The sequence below is a fragment of the Thamnophis sirtalis genome, unplaced genomic scaffold, assembly GCF_051295495.1.
Source record: "Thamnophis sirtalis isolate CommonGarterSnake01/CBP01778 unplaced genomic scaffold, rThaSir2_p1.2 scaffold_2, whole genome shotgun sequence".
In the NCBI taxonomy this organism is placed as follows: Eukaryota; Metazoa; Chordata; class Lepidosauria; order Squamata; family Natricidae; genus Thamnophis; species Thamnophis sirtalis.
The window spans coordinates 22412194-22431492 of NW_028261382.1; the positions used below are offsets into that span (position 1 = coordinate 22412194).

At 39.9% G+C, this 19299-nt stretch overlaps 1 protein-coding gene across 3 annotated transcripts in view; it reads left to right on the plus strand.

The window, feature by feature from the left end:
• PIAS1 (protein inhibitor of activated STAT 1) overlaps positions 1 to 19299 on the plus strand; it is an 84044-nt gene that overhangs the window by 52465 nt on the left and 12280 nt on the right. For all 3 annotated transcript variants that reach the window (XM_014056110.2, XM_087704393.1, XM_014056118.2), the window contains 5 exons: positions 1799 to 2243; positions 10934 to 11018; positions 14335 to 14382; positions 17166 to 17256; positions 18411 to 18545. In XM_014056110.2, the coding sequence (XP_013911585.2) occupies positions 1799 to 2243; positions 10934 to 11018; positions 14335 to 14382; positions 17166 to 17256; positions 18411 to 18545 (804 nt within the window). The remainder of the gene's footprint in view (positions 1 to 1798; positions 2244 to 10933; positions 11019 to 14334; positions 14383 to 17165; positions 17257 to 18410; positions 18546 to 19299) is intronic.

Sequence of the window (19299 nt, forward strand, 5' to 3'; positions counted from 1 at the left end):
TTACAGCATTCATATTTCAATAAACGCAACAGATTTTTAGCCATTTTAAAGAGAACAGGCTTGGGAACAGGTTAATTTTTCTGTAGTTCTAGGGGGGAAAAGTAGGCTTATGTTTTTTGAAAAATTTAAATAAAATAGTATGAAAAAAGTAAAAAGAAACTTCTATAAATTATCCGTCCATAAAATTGATTCAGGTGTTCAGATTCCTCAGCATTGTAAGCAAAGATCTGAGTTCAAGCAGATGAAATGCTGCTAATCTCTCAATTTGGTGAGTGACTCTTTAGGGAAGAGCATCGCTCAGCACTCATCTCTGCTGCAGCTTCCTCTTTTTCGGATGGGCGGTATAGACAGGATACAGCAGGCAATCTGAAGAGAAAACAAAGCGACATTATAAATTATTTAATGACATATGATATGGTAAACAGTGGAATTGCAGTAGATAATTTCATTTCATTTCCTTACTTAGTTTCTCCTTTTCGTGTGTGTAACTTTCAAGTGAATTTTTGACTCCTGGTTGAATCCCTGAAGTTCTCCTGGCAAGGTCTTCCAGAAGTGCTAGCCATTGCTTGCTTTATAGGGCTGAGAGAGAGGGACTGGCCCAAGGTCACTCAACTAGTTTCCTGCCTAAGGCAGGACTACAAGTCACAGTCTCACAGTTTCTAGCCTGCTGCCTTAAACACTACATCAATCACTTTCACATTTCTATCTTACTGCAGAGACTACATTTTTGTCTTCTAGTATCATTTAACAACAGGTAATCCTCAATTTATGACTGTAATTGAGCACAGAATTTTAGTCTTAAATTGCAACAGTTCTAAAGTGGGTTATCATGTGACTGCACACAATTTTACAACTTTTTTGTGGCAATTGTAAAGCAAACGCCATGGGTATTAAGCTAACTCATTGTTCATTTTGGGGTGATTTTTGCTGGAACCTGGAAGTAAACATCAATTTCTAGCAGAAATATCATAAATTGTGGTCACGTGACTGCAGGGTTCTGCAAACAGCCATACACTCAGTGTGGTGGCTGAGCACCCAGAATGTGGTCATGTGACCACAGGAGCGGGGTAGACATCAGCACTTCTCATTTGGCTCATAAGTCTCATTTTCAGGTTCCTTGTAATTTCAGACACTTGTTAAGCGACCGGTTGTAAGATCATTACTTGTATCTGATTACCACTTTCTTGCTTTTTCTAGTAGGTCTTTAATTTAAATAATTTTGTTAACTTTCACAGAGGATATCCCAAGAGGATATTAAATATTTTCTTATTCTGCCCTATATACTCTAGAAATGACATGATTTGGGATGAAGTAATTTATTACCAGATTCTTAGGCTCTTACTTCATATGTTTTTGTTCCAGACTGAATAACATATTGCTTGTTTGTGTAAGAGAAGCATCGGGGGTTTTTACTTATTTTTATTCTATAATTTTCCCCACACATACAATATTATCGTCAGTGGTTTTGGCAGAGTTGCAGGCATACCACTCATTTGATGTTAAAAGGACCCTCCTCAGACATTGCCCATAATATGTATTATTTCTGAAATGTATTATGAGATGAGAGAAAACATGCTCCTTAATTAAGTTCTGAACTCATGATTGAGAAGGGTTTCCCCCCCCCAATGCAGAACAACAACATCAATAATAATGATGATGATAAGATGGTGATGAATGTATGTTCGGTGGAGCAAAGTTATGCTTTGCTTGATTGTCTCTCTAGGGTTAACTACTCTCTCATGTTCACAGACAGCTCTGATTGAATAACTGTTGTCTTGCCTTTTTGTTTGTCTTCAAGCAAATGGTGATGAGCCTCCGAGTCTCTGAGCTGCAGGTGCTTTTGGGTTACGCAGGAAGAAATAAGCACGGCCGCAAACACGAACTCCTTACCAAAGCACTTCATTTGCTCAAGGCTGGCTGCAGTCCTGCTGTCCAAATGAAAATCAAAGAACTTTACAGGAGGCGGTTCCCGCAAAAAATAATAACCTCTGCAGACTTGTCCATCCCAAGCGTCCACTCAACGTCCATGTCAAGTCCTTTGTCCTCCTCTACCATTCCACAACTTGCTTTCGATGGCCACCCGGCAACCTCGCCGTTACTTCCTGTTTCTCTCCTGGGACCTAAACATGAACTGGACCTGCCCCATCTGACCTCAGCACTCCACCCAGTCCATCCAGACATAAAGCTTCAGAAGTTGCCATTTTATGACTTGTTGGATGAACTGATAAAACCAACCAGTCTAGGTAAGGGAACAATATTGTCACTTTTATGAATGCATTCGTTATATGCATGAGGATGTAAGTAATACATTTAAGGATTTCATACTTTTCTTCCTTGACAACTCTCAACTTACAGATTGAAAGCTTCTTACCTCCAGTTTGAATGGAAGCGATTTCTTGACTTTTAAAGATGGACTGAGTTGTGGGTGCTATATTTACAGTTATTGAAAGAAATTTAGGTGGAGTGAACATGGTATGGATACAAATAAATATGGCCAGAATATGTAATTGTAAACTGTCGAATTATTCTTCAGTAGAAAACAATCTTACTAGAGTTTATTTTATTAAATAAGTCATTGGACCATCATTGCAGAATGCTTCTTACTAATAAAAAAAGTTTAAGACCCAACCTACAAATTTTAAACATGTACTTTGGAATTCCAGAAATTTTTGGTTAACAATGTGGCACTTTTTTTTTGCTAACGTAAGCAATCAAAATGACAAAATTTTGAAAAAGTTGAAAGCTTAAAGTTTAATTTATTTTGCACCATGGGAATTATCAGTTCACCAGAATGTTTTATTAGCCATATTGTTACATACAAACAAAATTTGGGCTAACTTATAGTTTCCAAAAATCTTTTGGGCTCAGAAAGGAAGGAAAATCTGTTAATAGACTTTACTAATTTTTAAGACTATTTTCCTTAATGTATTTTCTCTTAATTTTGAACTAATATATAAAGATGCTAAAATACAAGATTTCTATTAATTTTTCCTAAATGCATTAGACTAAAATTTGGTTGGAAACTATAGGGATTGTAGTCCAGTGTGTCCAGAACCACAAGACTGAGAAATGATGAATACTTTATTTGTTGATTATGGTAGTCAGTGAGCAGATATATGACAAACAGTACAAAAACACTACGTAGACAATGTAACAAATAAAATAAACTACAAATAATCAAACTAGAGAGTGTGAGGAATACAGAAGCTAACTAAAATATATTACTGGTTAGGGCCTAAAATCAAATAAAATTATTTATCAAGTACAGCCATAAAATAAAATGAAATGTTAGTTACAGTTGAGAGCAATTTAGGCATACGTATTTTAGCTGTAAACATAAAAAAGAGATGTTTGATCATTAAAAAGGTTGCAAAATGAGACAATTGGCCATCTAGAAGATGCTAAAAATCTTATAGCTGGTCCGATGTGCCAAATGTGAACTGAGGGCAGAATCTCTTAGCTGCAGAACCAAATGTAGCTGTCGGGCAACATTTCAGGAGTCTAACAGAAGAAGTAAGATATATAGTATAAGCTTTGGGAGGGATGAAATTAGGGTGGGACATTTGTTATTATTATACATGATTCATGTTTTGAAATGTCTGAGAGCCACCTGCCTTATATGAAGGAGTCCAGCTGACCTATCCATCGTCCTGTGGCTTTCTGGGTGTTTCAGGAGGATTATATTGATGTGAAGCTTTTCAGATCCTAAAAGAATCGGTCTCTCCAATGTTGCAAATCATTAGCCGATTTCATGTATATTTATGTAATATTCAGCTCTCTCACTATTTCCTTTTCAATTAGGAAGAGGGGATAAATTGAGCTTTTCAATCCCTAATGAATTCTGGTCAGAAACACAGAGTAAGGTGGTAATGTAATATTGCAAAGCCCAAATAATTCCTGTCCAAGAGAACTTTCCAAAGTCCTAACACAGCCTTTAATGGCTTTCTTGAAAGAGATTACTTACCAGCACTTGAAATGATGTTTCTGAAAAAACAGAAGTGCAGATAAAATGTTTTTGAGAATTAACATGCCTTGGGGTATGTTAAAATGCAGTGGTACCATAGTTAATTGTTCAAGGCTAATTGTTAAATCCTGTTAATGTATTAGATTAACTCAAAAGCATCTGCTGAAGTCTCTTTTGTGTTTGGAGTTTGCTTACATTTTTTTTTAAATGTTTGTTCAAACTCTGAAGGGCTGATGCAAATTCCAGTTAGTTGTGACTCTTCCTGTTTGGATTACAGCCAGCCCTGCTGAGTCTCTGGCTTTTTTCTTTCCTCTCTTCAGGGCCCCTAATAGACATTTGGGTTTCCACATTTGCAGTATTGCTATCATTTTGAGGGCTTGTTGAAAAGAACCAGAAGTGGCTTTCTGCCCCTTGAGAAGTAGATGTCCTCTTGCTGTTACTCCTGAGATACAGACGTTCTTCTGTCGATGGAAATAAATTCACGGACAAGAATTTTTCTCTGAAACTATACGGTTGCAATTGTTAATGATTTGAGGACTTTAAATGTTTTTTTAAGATCAGCAAAAATAATTTTGTCAGCGTCTTTTAAAATCACGAGGAACAAGTTTAGTTTATGTTTTTGGCTGATAATTTTGAATAAATTGTTAGCTTAGAAAGGAAATGTTCAGTGGGAACACTTTTATTTTAATTTTAAATATCGAGCCAATTCTTCTGCAGTTTTTGATGCCTCTCAATATTGAAACAAGAATGATTTATGAATTTTAAAAATGGACCATTTTATCTTTTAGTATTATAAAATGACATGAGGTTAATTCCCTGCTAATCCTGGATTCAGATTTTATCTATAATAATTTCCAGCATCAAATTGTCTTCTGGCCCCCACTGGGCCAGCCAGAAATGAAAACTGAAAAGAAATCAAATTCTAAGATATTATTTGAAGGGAGGATCACAATGAAGGAATATAAAGATGCTTTATTTTGTGACATGGGCAGCATATAATATATACATATTTTATCAAGGTTAAAACAAATACTGTATATTTTAGACTATAAGATTCACTCCCCCCTCAAAAAAAGTAGATGGAAATGTCTGTGCGTCTTATAGATTGAATGTTGCTGAAGCCACGCCCACTCGCTGGCCCCCACCCACCAGCCTCTGCCTCCCAGCAATTTGCCTCCTTGCAGCAAACAGCTGGTCAACTTCAGCACAGCCTGATTTAGCAGGAGCACCTGATTGGCAGTTGGATTGGCCTCCCAGAATATCAATGATCAGCTGTTCCAGCCCGCGGGGATCACTGACGCCTATTGCTGCCAGGCACCCCATTTTTGGCCTCCACATGTCCTGTTTTCAGCCTCTGCACGTCCTGTTTTCGGCCTGTTCCAGACGGCAGGGATTGCCTCTGCTGCTAATCCCTGCCACCTGGAATGGTCTGAAAACGGGACACGTGGAGGAACAGCTCCAGCCTGGAACAGCTGATCATCGGTATTCCAGGAAGCCGATTCAACCGTCAATCAGCTGCTCATGCTAAATCAGGCTGTGCTGAAGCTAAGCAGGCTGTTTGCTGTTTTCTACAAGGAGGCAAATTGCTGGGAGGCAGAGGCAGATTTTTTCCTTGCTTTCCTCTCCAAAGCTAGGTGCATCTTATCGTCCAGAGCGCCTTAAAGTCTGAAAAATACAGTATGTTGTTTTCTCTGGAATCCCTCAATAGACTTTGGCTGACATAGGGACTGAAATGAGGAGATTTGAAGTATTTGTTTATAGATAAGAGGCAGGAAAAAGGAAGAAGACGTAGCATTTTAAGAGAAGATATTAAGTTATTAAAATAGTTTATACTTCTTGTGATTGGGGGAAAGACATTTCTTTATATATTTCTTTTCTTTACTACTGTATATTTCTTTTCTATTCTATTCTTTCTTTCTTTTTTCTTTTATGTACCTTCTGTGATTCTGTGAAACTTTATGCACCAAATTCAAATGTTTGGATTTGAGAGACCAAAGTAACTATAAAAATGCCATTCATTATATGTGTGTACAAACACACACACACACACACACACACACACACACAAAACCAGGTCAGCTGGATTGATGAATACACAAATAATTTTTTGAAGCTCAAAAGAATATTTCATGTAAGATTAGAAAACTAACGAGACACATGGTCTTGAGTCAAGTTTGGTTACCGTGGCTCAGCTCTTGTCTCCCAAGATCGAAAAATTTTTGCGTCCCGTTCTTTGCAGTTGAATATGTTTTGGAATGAAAAATCCAGATTCAAATCAGAAAAAAACATTGTTATAAGAAAGCTTACCAGGGATGGCCTGAAATACAATTGTAGGACAGAAGTGGATTGTTGATACTACAGATATATAAATCTCCTAGCCGTTTTTTTTTGGGGGGGGGGAGCCGAGCTGCATTTCATTCAATAACCTCCCCCCCAGTCTCCCCCACCCCTGTTTTTCTTCACACAGCCACCTCCTGGGAATGAGAAATCCCCATTTCTCAGAAGTCTGAATTACTTGGAACTGAAGGATTCAAGCTGAAGGCTACAGGTTCTGAAGAACTGCTGGAAATACCTTTAAGAGGCCTTCAGCTCCAAACGCTGCTGGGGTGGGACTTAGGGCAGGAGCCCCCAACCCCTGGCATGCCAGAAATCTGGCCACACAAACTAGTGAAGCTCCATCCACAGGATGCAGGCAGCACACAAAACCACACCCCTTCCATTCCATGGTAAACCTCTCTCCACGGAACTGGTCCCTGTTGCCCAAAAGGTTGGGGGCCACTGCTGCAGGGTGAAAGGAATGGAATCCTTCTGACAGGATTCAGTCCTGTTCTAAGTAGACATATTGTTTTCTCTAGCGAATCCATGCTTTGAGACCCCCTAAAACCTGTGACCTGTTCTTTGAAATGCAAAAAATGATTACTTTTATTAACTATAAACAATTGGCAAACATCTGCTTTAATTTAATGTATTAGTAAGCAAATTGTAGCTTTCCTTAACCAATGTAGCAATTTATTAGGAGAATTTAAAAAAAAAACATTTTCAAAGGTGGAATTTTCAGGAATGTAAAAATTTAATTGAAAGGACTTGCTGCTTGCTTCTCTGAAATATGGAGCTCCAGAAATATAGTAATGGTAGAGTCACTTGTTTGCATGGGGCCTGTCTAGAGTTCAATAACTTGAATTTTAGTTCTAAAATTCTATAAATTAGACTTAAGCTTGTATTTTACACTCTGGCAGAGGGTTTTCACTTTCTTTTGTTCTTGAGATTATTTATCCTTTCTTGTAGGGAACTGGATAGATTTTTTTTCTATTCCTCCTCCCCCCCCTCCCCCCAGTTTCTCTGCTACTTCTCTCCTAATTCATCTAAGAACATTCTAAAGCAGTGTTGGCGAACCTTTTCAGCACTGAGAGCCGAAACAGGAGCGTGCATGCATGCGTGCATGCCGGAAACTGAAAGAGCAGCCGCCTGGTGCACATATGCGTGGCAAGAAGATGATCTTCCTGTTTCTGGCGTGCGCAAGTGCACCAGCCACCTGGTCTTCCAGTTTGTGGCATCCATGTGCTCATGACCACTAGAAACAGGAAGATCATCTTCCCGGCATGCGCACCGGGCGGCTGCTCTTCCAGTTTCTGTTGCTCCCATGCATGTAAAGACCAGCTGACTGGCGCACTGGAACCTGGAAGTGCAACGGGCGATGGCTCACATGCCTGGAGAGATGGCTCTGTGTGCCACTTCCGGCACGCGTGCCACAGGCTCGCCATCACAGGTCAAAAGGGAACCAGCCAGAAAGGAGTGGCCAAGGCTTTATGATAGGTACTTAAAATACAGAAATTTACTTGGCCATAAAAAATACTTTTGAAATTGTCCTTAAGGCTGTGAGATTTTGCCAGTAACCATGTGTTTTCCAAGTGTTCCTAAATCCCGCATCCATTCTGCAGGAGCAAGTCCTCTGTCCTTGGGTGAGAAGGAATTGAGTGGCCAAAAAACTTGCAAAAATACTATAGTTTGGGGGAAATTAAGAAACTTCCATATGCCTGCATTTTTCCATGACGGTGCTCAACTTCATTGCAATCACAAGGGCAGACAACATCTAAATAGAGAATCTTTGTCTTCCTAGACTATTGATGTGGGTATGAGGGACAAATGGAAATTAACAAACTTCACTTGCTTTTGTAGAAGTAAAAGTTAACAGAATGCTCTCCTTGCCGAGTATTATAAGTCTGATAAAGCTAGCAAGTGTTATTAGCTCTTACTAGTGGTCATAATTTAGCAGTACTGGTAGTATTCCACAAACTGTGAATATTTAGTTAATAGAGTGCAGCATAGATTGAGATCAAGCAGTGTTAGAAAATTATGGTAAGATACAGTGGTGCTTTCCTGGATTAATACAATATCTCTTACGTTAATAAATGTCCCATAATGTAACTGTATAAAGCAAAAATGCTTCCTCTTTTTATTGTACCGCAAAATACTCCAGCAAATAGCAATTTTGCGATACAATTTATCTTGAGTTATTGCAATAAGCTCTTAATTATTTAGCAATGGCCAATTTGCAAGGAAAGATGGAAAGTTCTCCCAGTGAATAAACAAGAGCCCTGGAGAACTGAGTTGGGGAGCTTGCTTGGGGTAGAACACTGCATGTTCACCCAGGACGACATGAGGACATTTCTGAATGGTTAACTGGGTTTCTTTTTCCAATTCAGAAAGGAAGGGGTTACCAGAGGGGGAGAATTTTGGTGATATGTTTAGCTTCTGGCTACAGCTGAGGGGCAGGAGGGTGGTGGTGGAAGGATGGGTCGTTAAATGCTTGTTTTAACTGAAGGTAACAGAATTGTTAATATAATATCTGTAAATTACTGAAAGAGGATACTTGGGTTATTTGCTCTCAAAGTTTATATTATATTCAGTTTTCAAATATTGCTCTGTATAGTTTTAATTGCATTTCTTAATCATAAACTGCTCTAATCGTAACTCTACATGTTTTATAAAAATACCCACTTGCCTCATAAATACAGGAGACATATATATTTGTCTTTATCACAAGAGCCTGTTTTAATGCCTCCAAAAGCAGAGCCCACAATAGGCATCCTCAATCTGTGACCTGGAAGCTAGTAATGCAGCCCCATAAGAACCCCCAAAATAAAGGAATTTAATTATATACATTAACTATATTATATGTTTCATATGCGGCCCAAGACCATTCTTCTTCATTTTTTAAGGTGGTCCAGGCAAGTCAAAAGTTTGGACAGACCTGGCCTAACGGGTGTTGGGCCACCACCAGAGAGAGGTTAACGTTTTCAGACTGGTCTTCAGGCAAAGGTGCAGATTTTCAGTCATATGTATCTTACAGCAGGGATCGCCAACCTTGACAACCTTCAGTCTGGAGAAAACTTTAACCCAGCAAAGCTGGCTGGGGAATTCTGGGAATTGAAGTTCACCAGGCTTAAAGATGTCATGGTTGGAGACCCCTGCCTTACAGGATAATTATGAACAGACATTCTTTCTCTTTTATTAGATTTAACTTGTCTCCCAACAATTCAGCATGCTTACTTCCTCTAAAGGTAGAAACTTCCCAAATAATCTGCAGTGTTAAAGAATAATGTCGTCTCCACCCCTCCCCACCAAAGGATTTCTCATGCATTTTTCAAAGACAGTTCAGTAGCAGAGTCCTGACTAGCTTCCATATTTGACCTATAATAATTTTTAGTAATACATTTGTCTTACTTTCCTTTTCCTATTAAAGTCAGAATACTTTTTTTTTTGTTTCTTTTGAATAACGCAGCTGGTTAACCTAGCTTGGCTGAAATTGTGCTGCCTCACAAGTTGTACGCTGGGCTTAGAAACATGATGAGTTTTGCAAATCCTAGAAGAGGCCCCTTTCTATCCACCTCCGTTGAAGCTATCGGAGCAAGAGAAAGTATTTGCTGAGCTCCGCTTTATTGCATTTCAATTAAAATATCCTCTTATTAGTTGGTAGAACATAATCCCCTTTGGCTTTGCTAATTCTTCCTTGTTTTGTTCTACAAGCATTTGTTTTATGTTATGAGAAGAGATAATTTGTATTTAATGACTCACTTTTAATCAAATGACTTGAGACTTCAGGATGTAAATCAGATCTTTGTGAATGAGTTTCTGCACTCTCAGTCATGCAGGGAATGCAGAGAGTGCAATAATATGCCACACAAGTTGAAGCTGAATGCTTAAAATACGGATTCTCCCTCACAATGACTCCGAACCCTATTGTCAATCAGAACATTTTACTTTGAGTCCTCCATCAGTCTTTTTTTTTTAATGGCTCAGTGTGTCAGGTTTTAGTCCCGTTGTATTTTCTATTTCTACAGTAATTTTTGAAATCAACTTCTGGTCCTTTTCCAAGGTAAGTCTATATCCTGTGAGAAGACAGTGTTTCCCAACTCAGTCTTAAAGCTGCCATGGTTGGAAACGCTACCCTAGAAGATACCGTATTTTTCGGAGTATAAGACGCACCTTTTTCATCAAAAAAGAGGGTGAAAATCTGGGTGCGTCTTATACACTAAGTACAGCATTTTTGGCCTACTGAAACCCCACCCCCTTTGCAAAAATGGATGTGCAGAGGGTTTGGGAGGCTTGCTAAGTGCTCCTGAGGGCTGAAGAGGGCAAAAATGAGCAAAAAACAGAGCTGTTTTTGCTCCCCCAGCCCCCAGGAGCACTCTACAAGCCTCCCAAAGCTCTGCACGCCCTTTTTTTAAATTGCAAAAAATGAGGCGTACAGAGGGTTTGGAAGGCCTGCAGAGTGCAAAAACTTTTTTTAAAAAAATTACCTCTTCAAAATTATGGTGCGTCTTATACTCCAGTGCGTCTTATACTCCAAAAATATGGTAATCTAAGGTTGGGTTGGTACTAAGCTTCCTAAAATGATGGCAGAATTGTCTGTATACAGAAAAACCATCATTTTCATGTTCACTTAATCTCCTCTTGACTTCTCTTTAGCATCAGACAATAGCCAGAGATTTCGGGAAACCTGCTTTGCATTTGCCCTGACTCCACAGCAAGTGCAGCAGATCAGCAGCTCCATGTAAGTGGTCACCTCACCCTTTTAGTGCAATGCTTCTGATTTCCAAAATGTGGTGAACTTTTTAAGAGGTGTGTTTATAATTGTGGGGCAGGACTTTTTTTTAGTTTTTAGCATTTCTAAAGAGGATGAGAGCTGGCCTTGGGGTATGATAGAAGGGCAAAGTAAAGCTTTAATGTTTAATGTGGCTTCGTGGAATGAGCAAAGGAATTAAGAGATTTGGAGATGGAGCTAGGTGGGGGGGGGATTTTAAATAGAATATGCAGAGGGATCATTCTGATATGACGGGAATTTGGAGAATAAGTTAATTTGAAGACTCTGGTTCTGAATTGTTGGAAATTTGAAGTTAACAGGAGCCCTTTCTGAGAGTGTGTTCCTGAACATAAGCTGAAGAATACTGAAAAATTGTTCCATTGGAGGTCTTCTAGTCCAACCTCCTGCTCAGGCAGGAAACCCTATACCATTTCAGACCAGCGACTGCCTAGTATCTTCTTCAAAATTTCCAGTATTGGAGTAAGCCTGGGGCGGGGGCGGGGGACGGGCGGATGACGACTCATTTAACAAATGTCTCACTTAACCACAGAAATTGTGGGCTCAATTGTGGTCGTAGGTCGAGGACTACTGTACTGTGGAAGGGATGGCAACTGCTCGTTCAGATCCTGACTCTTTACTCCAGCTGGCCTTAGTTGGACAATTTACTGTCATCAGAGTAAACTACAGTTTCATCTTTCCTGTGGATGGTCCAGGCTTCTATAGTCCTTTATGCTAGTTGCATCTCCAGTCAAGATGCCCTCTTCTGTTCTACAGTGCAGCTTCTTACATTTTGCTTTGAGGATGTAAGCTTATTCTTTAGGTCATTATTGGTCACTTGAAAATGTATGGACTTCTGTTCCCAGAATTTCCCAACCAGCATGTTTGATCTGTTTTCGATCAAAGCATATTAATGTGATTTATATTGCGTTTTCATTTGAACCACAGTTTAAAATGGTGGGTAATCTGTTTTGCATGTCATTAGCTGTTGAAATAGTTTCTCTCCATCCCTTTGATGCTTGAATCATTCTGCATAGTTCAAACACATGTCTAACAATCAACAATTCTTATTTATATATATTTTTTGTTATAAAGGGAATATGTTTCTTATCAATAACCTCATTGTTCTTTCAAATAATCATAGATCTGGTCTTTATACATTTTCATCCATGATCAAAAAATGGCTTTTTTCAGATTTCTTTCTTTCTTACACAAGCAACAAATTGTCTGAAATTCTCTTCCCCCAGTGCTTCATCAGATAGAAATGGCAAAAATACTGTAGCATTCTTCAACCAAGAAATTACAGACACTTGTTTTCTCCATTTGTCTCAGTGATCAGTGTATCAGAGAGCATTATAGATTTTCTTAGCCACTTATCTCGCTGCTATGCTTCATTTTCTAGATTTTCCATGCTGGTTACATATTTTGAATGTCATTTTTGAGGTTATTTCAACATAAACACATAAAGCAGCATTGATTGGCCGATTTTCATTGATTGGCCGTTTTGAATTGTATGGCCCACTCTTCTCTGTGCTTTGGTCTGGTTTGCTGTGTATTTCAGTGGTCCAGTACCTGTGCCAGAATTCAGTGCAGCTCCTCTATTTGCATTGAACTTTATAAGCTCAGTTGGTTTTTCAGAAAATTTCCCAATCCTTGGAGAATGCTGTCTGAAAAATCTAGGTTCAAACTTTGATCCTTTCAACAATGAATCCCCCATCTTACTTATTACTGGACAGCCCCCATCAACAAATCCCACTCGGTTGTCCCTTGAGGGCTACACAAGGAACATGTAGTAAATTAGAATCCAAATCTGGTGAGTACAGTACATTCTTAACATGCAACGCCATTGCTTCTTTTATTAGACTCATCACAGACTTCCTTGACACGCCACCCTGCCCTTTGTAGCTTCTGTCAAGATCAACAAAGAAATCTTTATTTTTAAACTTTGGAGCAGTTGCTTCTCTATCCAAGTAAACTGAATTCTTGCCAGCATCCTTGATGACTCTCCGTAAGAATTCTCCCCTTCTTTTTCTGAGGATGCAGTCATTTCCCACTCTGTGGGCTCCACCATCTTCTCAAGGCTTTTCCTGGACTGCCCATTTCTCATGAGAGAGAGAGTGGGAGAGAGAGATGGTTAGTTATGCCACTGTTTGCATCTCCAAGCCACTGTACAGTTTTTGATTCTTGGTGGATAAAATGTTTCTGATCTGCTTTTGCAGAGTAAACAAGGTTTCTCTTAAGATTTCAAAATCAAGGTTTCTGTTTGCTCAGTTCATGTCTCTGTTCCCATGTGAGATTCCTGCTCGTGGATTTTGGATCTGATTTTAGTACATTAAAATGTTAGAGCAGACACAGCAAAAGGAAAGCAACTGTAACTTCATCTGGCAATTCATGTCATTATTTTTAAGTAGCCTCCTCAGATCAAGTTTTTGGCTCATGTGATATGAGACTCTTGCATTCTTAAAGAGCGCATTCTTTCCATAGATGCACAGTAGAACCCATATTCTTTTCGTGGTAAATTCTCTTTAATTTTGTCCAAGTCTTGCTATGCACAAGCACACAGCTACTATAGCTATATCTAGAGATACGCGCACGGTCTTCTGGTTCTGCATGTTCCGCATATCTACAGAGTCTCTGTGTTTCCATAATCCAGTGGTTTTCATAAATAGGGTAGACCCATCCTTCCCAACCTGCCATTTGAAGATACAATGTAGGGGGGCACATTGCCTCATGCTGCCTCATCTTTTTTCCTTGTAGATGCTTGCCAAGGTCTGATACCAGACAAAAAAGCCTTTGCTGTCTGAGTGGCATTTTTGCATTTGCTTTGCCACTCCTGGGATCTCTGCCCTTAATTTTTGTAACCTTTCCTCTTAGTTATCTAGTAGTTCACAAGTCTGGGCCACTTATGCCACAATCAAAGCTCTATTTTATACCCCAAGGGTGGTCAGGCGGTTCTATGCAGGCTGTTTGCCAGTCAATGTACTGTTGCCCACACTCTGCTGCTACGTGGGAGGCACATGAGTGCCCTGACTCCCATGTTCAGAGTATGTGCCTAATTTAAAATGATGCCAGAACCAAATAAATGCTACTTGTCAATGTATTCTGTTCAGAAAATGGGAAGGGGCTTGAAGAAGGAGGATGCAGCCTAGACCTGATAAAATGTGCCATTTGCAGGGCATTTCAACATAGTTTGGTGTTGGCATATTCTGTTTAAAGCTTTATATGCTTAAATTATGTAATGGATTATTTTAACGAACTGTATTTAATCCCTGTTTAATGTCTTTGTTAGGGATATTTCTGGAACAAAATGTGATTTCACTGTGCAGGTCCAGTTAAGGTAATTGCTTTTCCTATACTCCAATTGCAATATGGTATTTCCCTTCTCCTTCACATTCTGTGCCATATATTGTGTCTACAACCAGCTTAAATTATGCAAACTGATAGCGAGTATGCATATAAATGTTCCCCTACGTCCTATTGTCTGAGCCAGTCATCCCACACTTTATCCTATCTAGTTATTCAGGACTGTCTAATCATCTTCAGTCTACATATTCTGCCTATTCTAGTTGGGTTATTTAATCCAGTGGATCTAACAGATAACAAAGTGCGTAATAGAAACAGAAGCCCCATTCCTTCACCCGTTGCTTTCCCACAGATCCAGCAGAGAGACTGGGTTTTCCCCTCATTAATCTGCTGCTGGAGGTCTTACAATACAATACAATAGTCTTGTTCCTCCATAGGCCGTCTCTACCTCCAAGAAGAGGATGGAGGAGCCATGGACAATGCTTGATGCAGTTCAATGGCTAATTTTAAATTGCAGTTGTTAGCGATGGGTTTTTTTCTGTAAGTGGTTTTATTCTTAATAATTTGCATAGCAATTTTTATGTTTAAATCCATGCTGAAGTTTCAAGCTCTGCCCAAAAGAAGATTGTTACGTGAAGATCTAAGCGTAACTCACCTTTCTTCCCTTGATTATAAATAAATAAGCCTGCTTATTTATTGGGTTATAATTAAGTACAGGTAGCCTTTGTTTAGCGACTGACTATTTAGTGACTGTTCACAGTTACAACAATGATGAAAACCTTTGCAGGTCTGTAAAACAAAAGAAAATTCAAATAAGATCATAACGGTTGCAGTCTCACATAATGACCACTTCATTTAACAACCAAGTTGCCGGTCTCAACTGTGGCCACTAAATGAGAAAGCACCCGTACCTAATTTGCAACGACTTGTTCTCTCTTAAGTAATATTTGTGAGAAGCGAGAAGCCTGCTGCCCCATGAACTCTGCTGGCAGAATGATGTCCCTTGAGACCTGGCTCTTGTTCTGCCAACATCTTGGATTGGCACCCCCTCAGACCCTCAAGGAGACCGTAGCTCAGGCTGTGTTTCAGAATAAGCTTTGACAAGAAAAACCACTTGTAAGTCGAGTGGAGCTACACTCTAAGCTGCAGAATCTCACTTAAAGAAGAACTGATGTAGCAGCAGAAATTCCCAAAAAATGTGAAAGGCGTTTGACGTTCCCTTATCTATAAAATTTGGCTTCGGGGGAAGAGGCACACAGTGTTTAGCTCTATCCTTAGCAGTAGTTGCTGGAATTGTGTGCAGGCGTCCTTGGTATGACTCAGAACTTGGACAGCAGCTTTCTGCAAACTGCCTGATGAAGGCACCATTTCTCCTTGACCCAGTGATTGGTTGATGGCAGGAGTGCACCTGGAGTAATCTCACCCATCTACCCACAAGGGTTCTGTTGGGTTCTGTGGCATTTTTACGTGCCTCACTGTTATCTAAGAAAACCAAGATGGCATCCATCAACAACTTAACAAGAGACCCAAGCCAGGATTCTCCAGCATTTTGATCACTAGGCATGTTTGGAGTTGTGAGAGTATGGGGTCTAGGTCAGTGTTTCTCAACCTTGGCAAGTTTTAGAGATGTCTGGACTTCAACTCCCAGAATTCCCCACGCAGCATAGGATATATGGATTTGAAGTCCAGATGTCTTCAACTTGCCAAGATTGAGAAACACTGGCATATGTGTTTCTTGGCAGTACTGGTCATACCCTCAATAACTTTCCTGTTTTTTATGTGCAGTCACAAAGCAAAAGACGGAGGGAGCATGGAACCTAGAGGGTTGTGGGCTTCAGATCTAATTAAGAGGAAGGGGTTGGCTTAAGGTTGCCAATCTAATGTTATATGCTACCCCCCAATCTTGATATGATAGGATAATACAGGTAGTCCTCGACTTATAACGGTTCATTTGCTGACCTTTTGAAATTACAACGGGACTGAAAAGTGACACTTACAACAATTGCAGCATCCCCATGGTCACATGATCAAAACACACATGCTTGGCAACTGATTCCTGGTTCATATTTATGATGGTGGCAGCCTCCCAGGGTCACATGATCCCATTTTACAACCTTCTGACGAGCAAAATCAACGGGAAAGTCAGATTCCCATAACAACTGTGGTACTAACTTAACAACTACAGTGATTCACTTAAGAACTGTGGCAAGAAAGGTTGTAAAATGGGGCTAAACTCACAACAAATGTTTTACTTAGCAACAGAAAGTTTGGGCTCCATTGTCATAAGTTAAGGACTCCCTGTACCGTGACTCAGGAGATTATGAGGCATACTAAAGATTTCTCTCTCTTAAATACTGAAATCTTTGCACACAATATTTATTTATTTATTTATTTATTAGACTTATATACCGCTTCATAGGGCTTTCAGCCCTCTCTAAGCGGTTTACAATTTTTTTTAGCAAATTGAGTCAGCAACTTGCCTTCACCATCCGGGTCCTCATTTCACCCACCTCGGAAGGATGGAAGGCTGAGTCGACCTTGAGCCGGTGAGATTTGAACCGCTGAACTGCAGATCAGAGTCAGCTAAAGTGGCCTGCAGTACTGCACCTTAACCACTGCGCCACCTCGGCTCTATTACTAAATGTCATTCATTATATGCATACCTATACAAACATGTATATCTATAATCACAGGATGATTGTTGGGGGGCAAATAGGGGAGGAAAGAATATTAGTTTGTTTTAGTTTAGTTATTTTTGGTGGATGAAAATAAATAAAATATAAAATAACATATAACTGAACTTGGTCATATCTTTAGGTTTTGCTTATCTGAAACCAGTTGCCCACAAGAAGACCACTTCCCGCCGAATCTTTGTGTGAAAGTTAATGGAAAACCATGCAGCCTCCCTGTGAGTATCTCCCCAAATTTGATTCCATAGTCTTCTTTTCCATAAAATAATTCATGTGGCAGCTATGTGGATGGTTTGTGGCATAACCGTCCTTAAAGTGATCTTTGCATTTGTTGACGTGCAGAAGCCACTTGAGTTATTCCGTCTCTTCTGCTTACAGTTCTTTTGGGGCAAAATCTCGTGGGAGTCAAGTTCAATTTCTGGGGATTATTACAAACATGACTAGTTGACAACCTTTTTAGTCAACAGGATGGAAATGGTTACTATTCCCTTTTTTTAGGATTCTTTAGTTTTACTTCCCAGCTTAGCCTATTGCCCTGGGGTGACCTATTGGTCTCTCATTCCACACAAATTGGCCTCCCATGAGTTAGTGCTCACCTCCTGGTGACTTTGTGGACATGTTCATTGAATCTTTCTTTGCAAATAAGTACCTGTGAAGCCTGATCTTGTTTAGCTTTGGAACTAGGCAAGGTGGCTTAGCTCCTCTGTTTCAAGTCCTCTCCATATATTGTGGGATTTTAAAAAATTAACCAAAAACACAAAAACTTGGTTTTTCTCAAAAAACATATTCTATTCAATGGGGCCTGTGAATTGACTTTCTTCTCTTCTTCTTTGGTTTCTTTGTAGTATGAAATGAACTTTCTGACCTTTGACTAGTTATAGTTATCTGCTAATCTCTATCAACCTATCTCATAAAGGGAACTGAGGGGTATATGGGTCTCATCTTAATTCCCTACCAACAAAAGGGACATAACGATCTACTTCAAATATTGACGTGGGTTTGAGCAAGGTCATGAAAAGGAAGACATTGCTTTTACATCAGGGGGGTCAAACTCAATTTCATTGAGGGCTGCATCAGGGCTGCAATTGACCTCGGGGGGGGGGGACTGACTGGGCGAGCATGGCCACCTTGACACCATTCACTGGCCGTGGTCAACTGTGTGGGCATGACTAGCTTGACATTGCTCCCCAAACTGCTGGCATGTTTCTTTTCGCATTGGGTAGACCGGGCCGAAGCCACGCGGGCCGCCGCCTTACGTTTTCCAGGACGGCCCCACAGGCCGTTTCCAATCACATTGCAGGCCAAATCTAGTTCGCGGGCCCTGCTTTACATGGTAATTTTCATAATGGTAATTTGAGTTCTGGTGTTTCAGGGCTATCTTCCTCCAACTAAAAATGGGGTTGAACCAAAGCGACCAAGCAGACCAATCAACATTACTTCACTGGTACGACTATCCACAACAGTACCAAACACAATCGTCGTGTCTTGGACTGCAGAAATAGGAAGAGTAAGTAATGTTTCGCTACAAAGCAAAATTATTGGCAGAAGGGATTGTTACATATAGTCAGTGAATCAGAGTAGCTTTGTCTGAACTTAATGATTTCAAGAAATATTTCTGGGGCTTTTTGTAGATTGGCTACATCTTAGTATATCTTGGCATCAGTTGGAGGAGATGGATGTTACTGAGGGAGGCATAGATAATTGGGCTAAATGAAAACTGAGCAGCCAAACAATTCCAATTGCATGTATAAGCAAAAGAAGAGACAACCCTTAAAAAGTACTATTTAATTATTTGCCTAGTTGCCAGAAGCAGCGAGGTCTTGAGAGTAAATGAAAACCACTCCTTGCTACTCAGATTGAAAATAGCAGGACTAAGGAAACCACCTGAGCCTTCTGGTGCAGATCTGGTCATTTTAAGAACACCCTTTTTCAGATGTTTTGGTGTAAGAGTGGAACTGATTATCAAGAGAGGAGAGGATGAACAATTTACTCTGTGTAGTCAAAGAGGCTGGACATGTATCTTTTGGAGATGTTTTAAGTCTGGATTTCAACACCTGGGTGTCAGGGTTCCAAGTAATACACCCATAGCAAACAGAACTCCGAGGCAAGCAGTTTCCTCCAAGAACACGTTTACTGGATATATCATATTGGCACAGGCTGGTGAAAACCGACTCTAAAGGTTCTCACGGTTTTCACTTAATTAAAAGTAAAAGTCCCGCCCCCCCTTTCCCAAACAATCAGCCACATGGTCCAATCAAGGT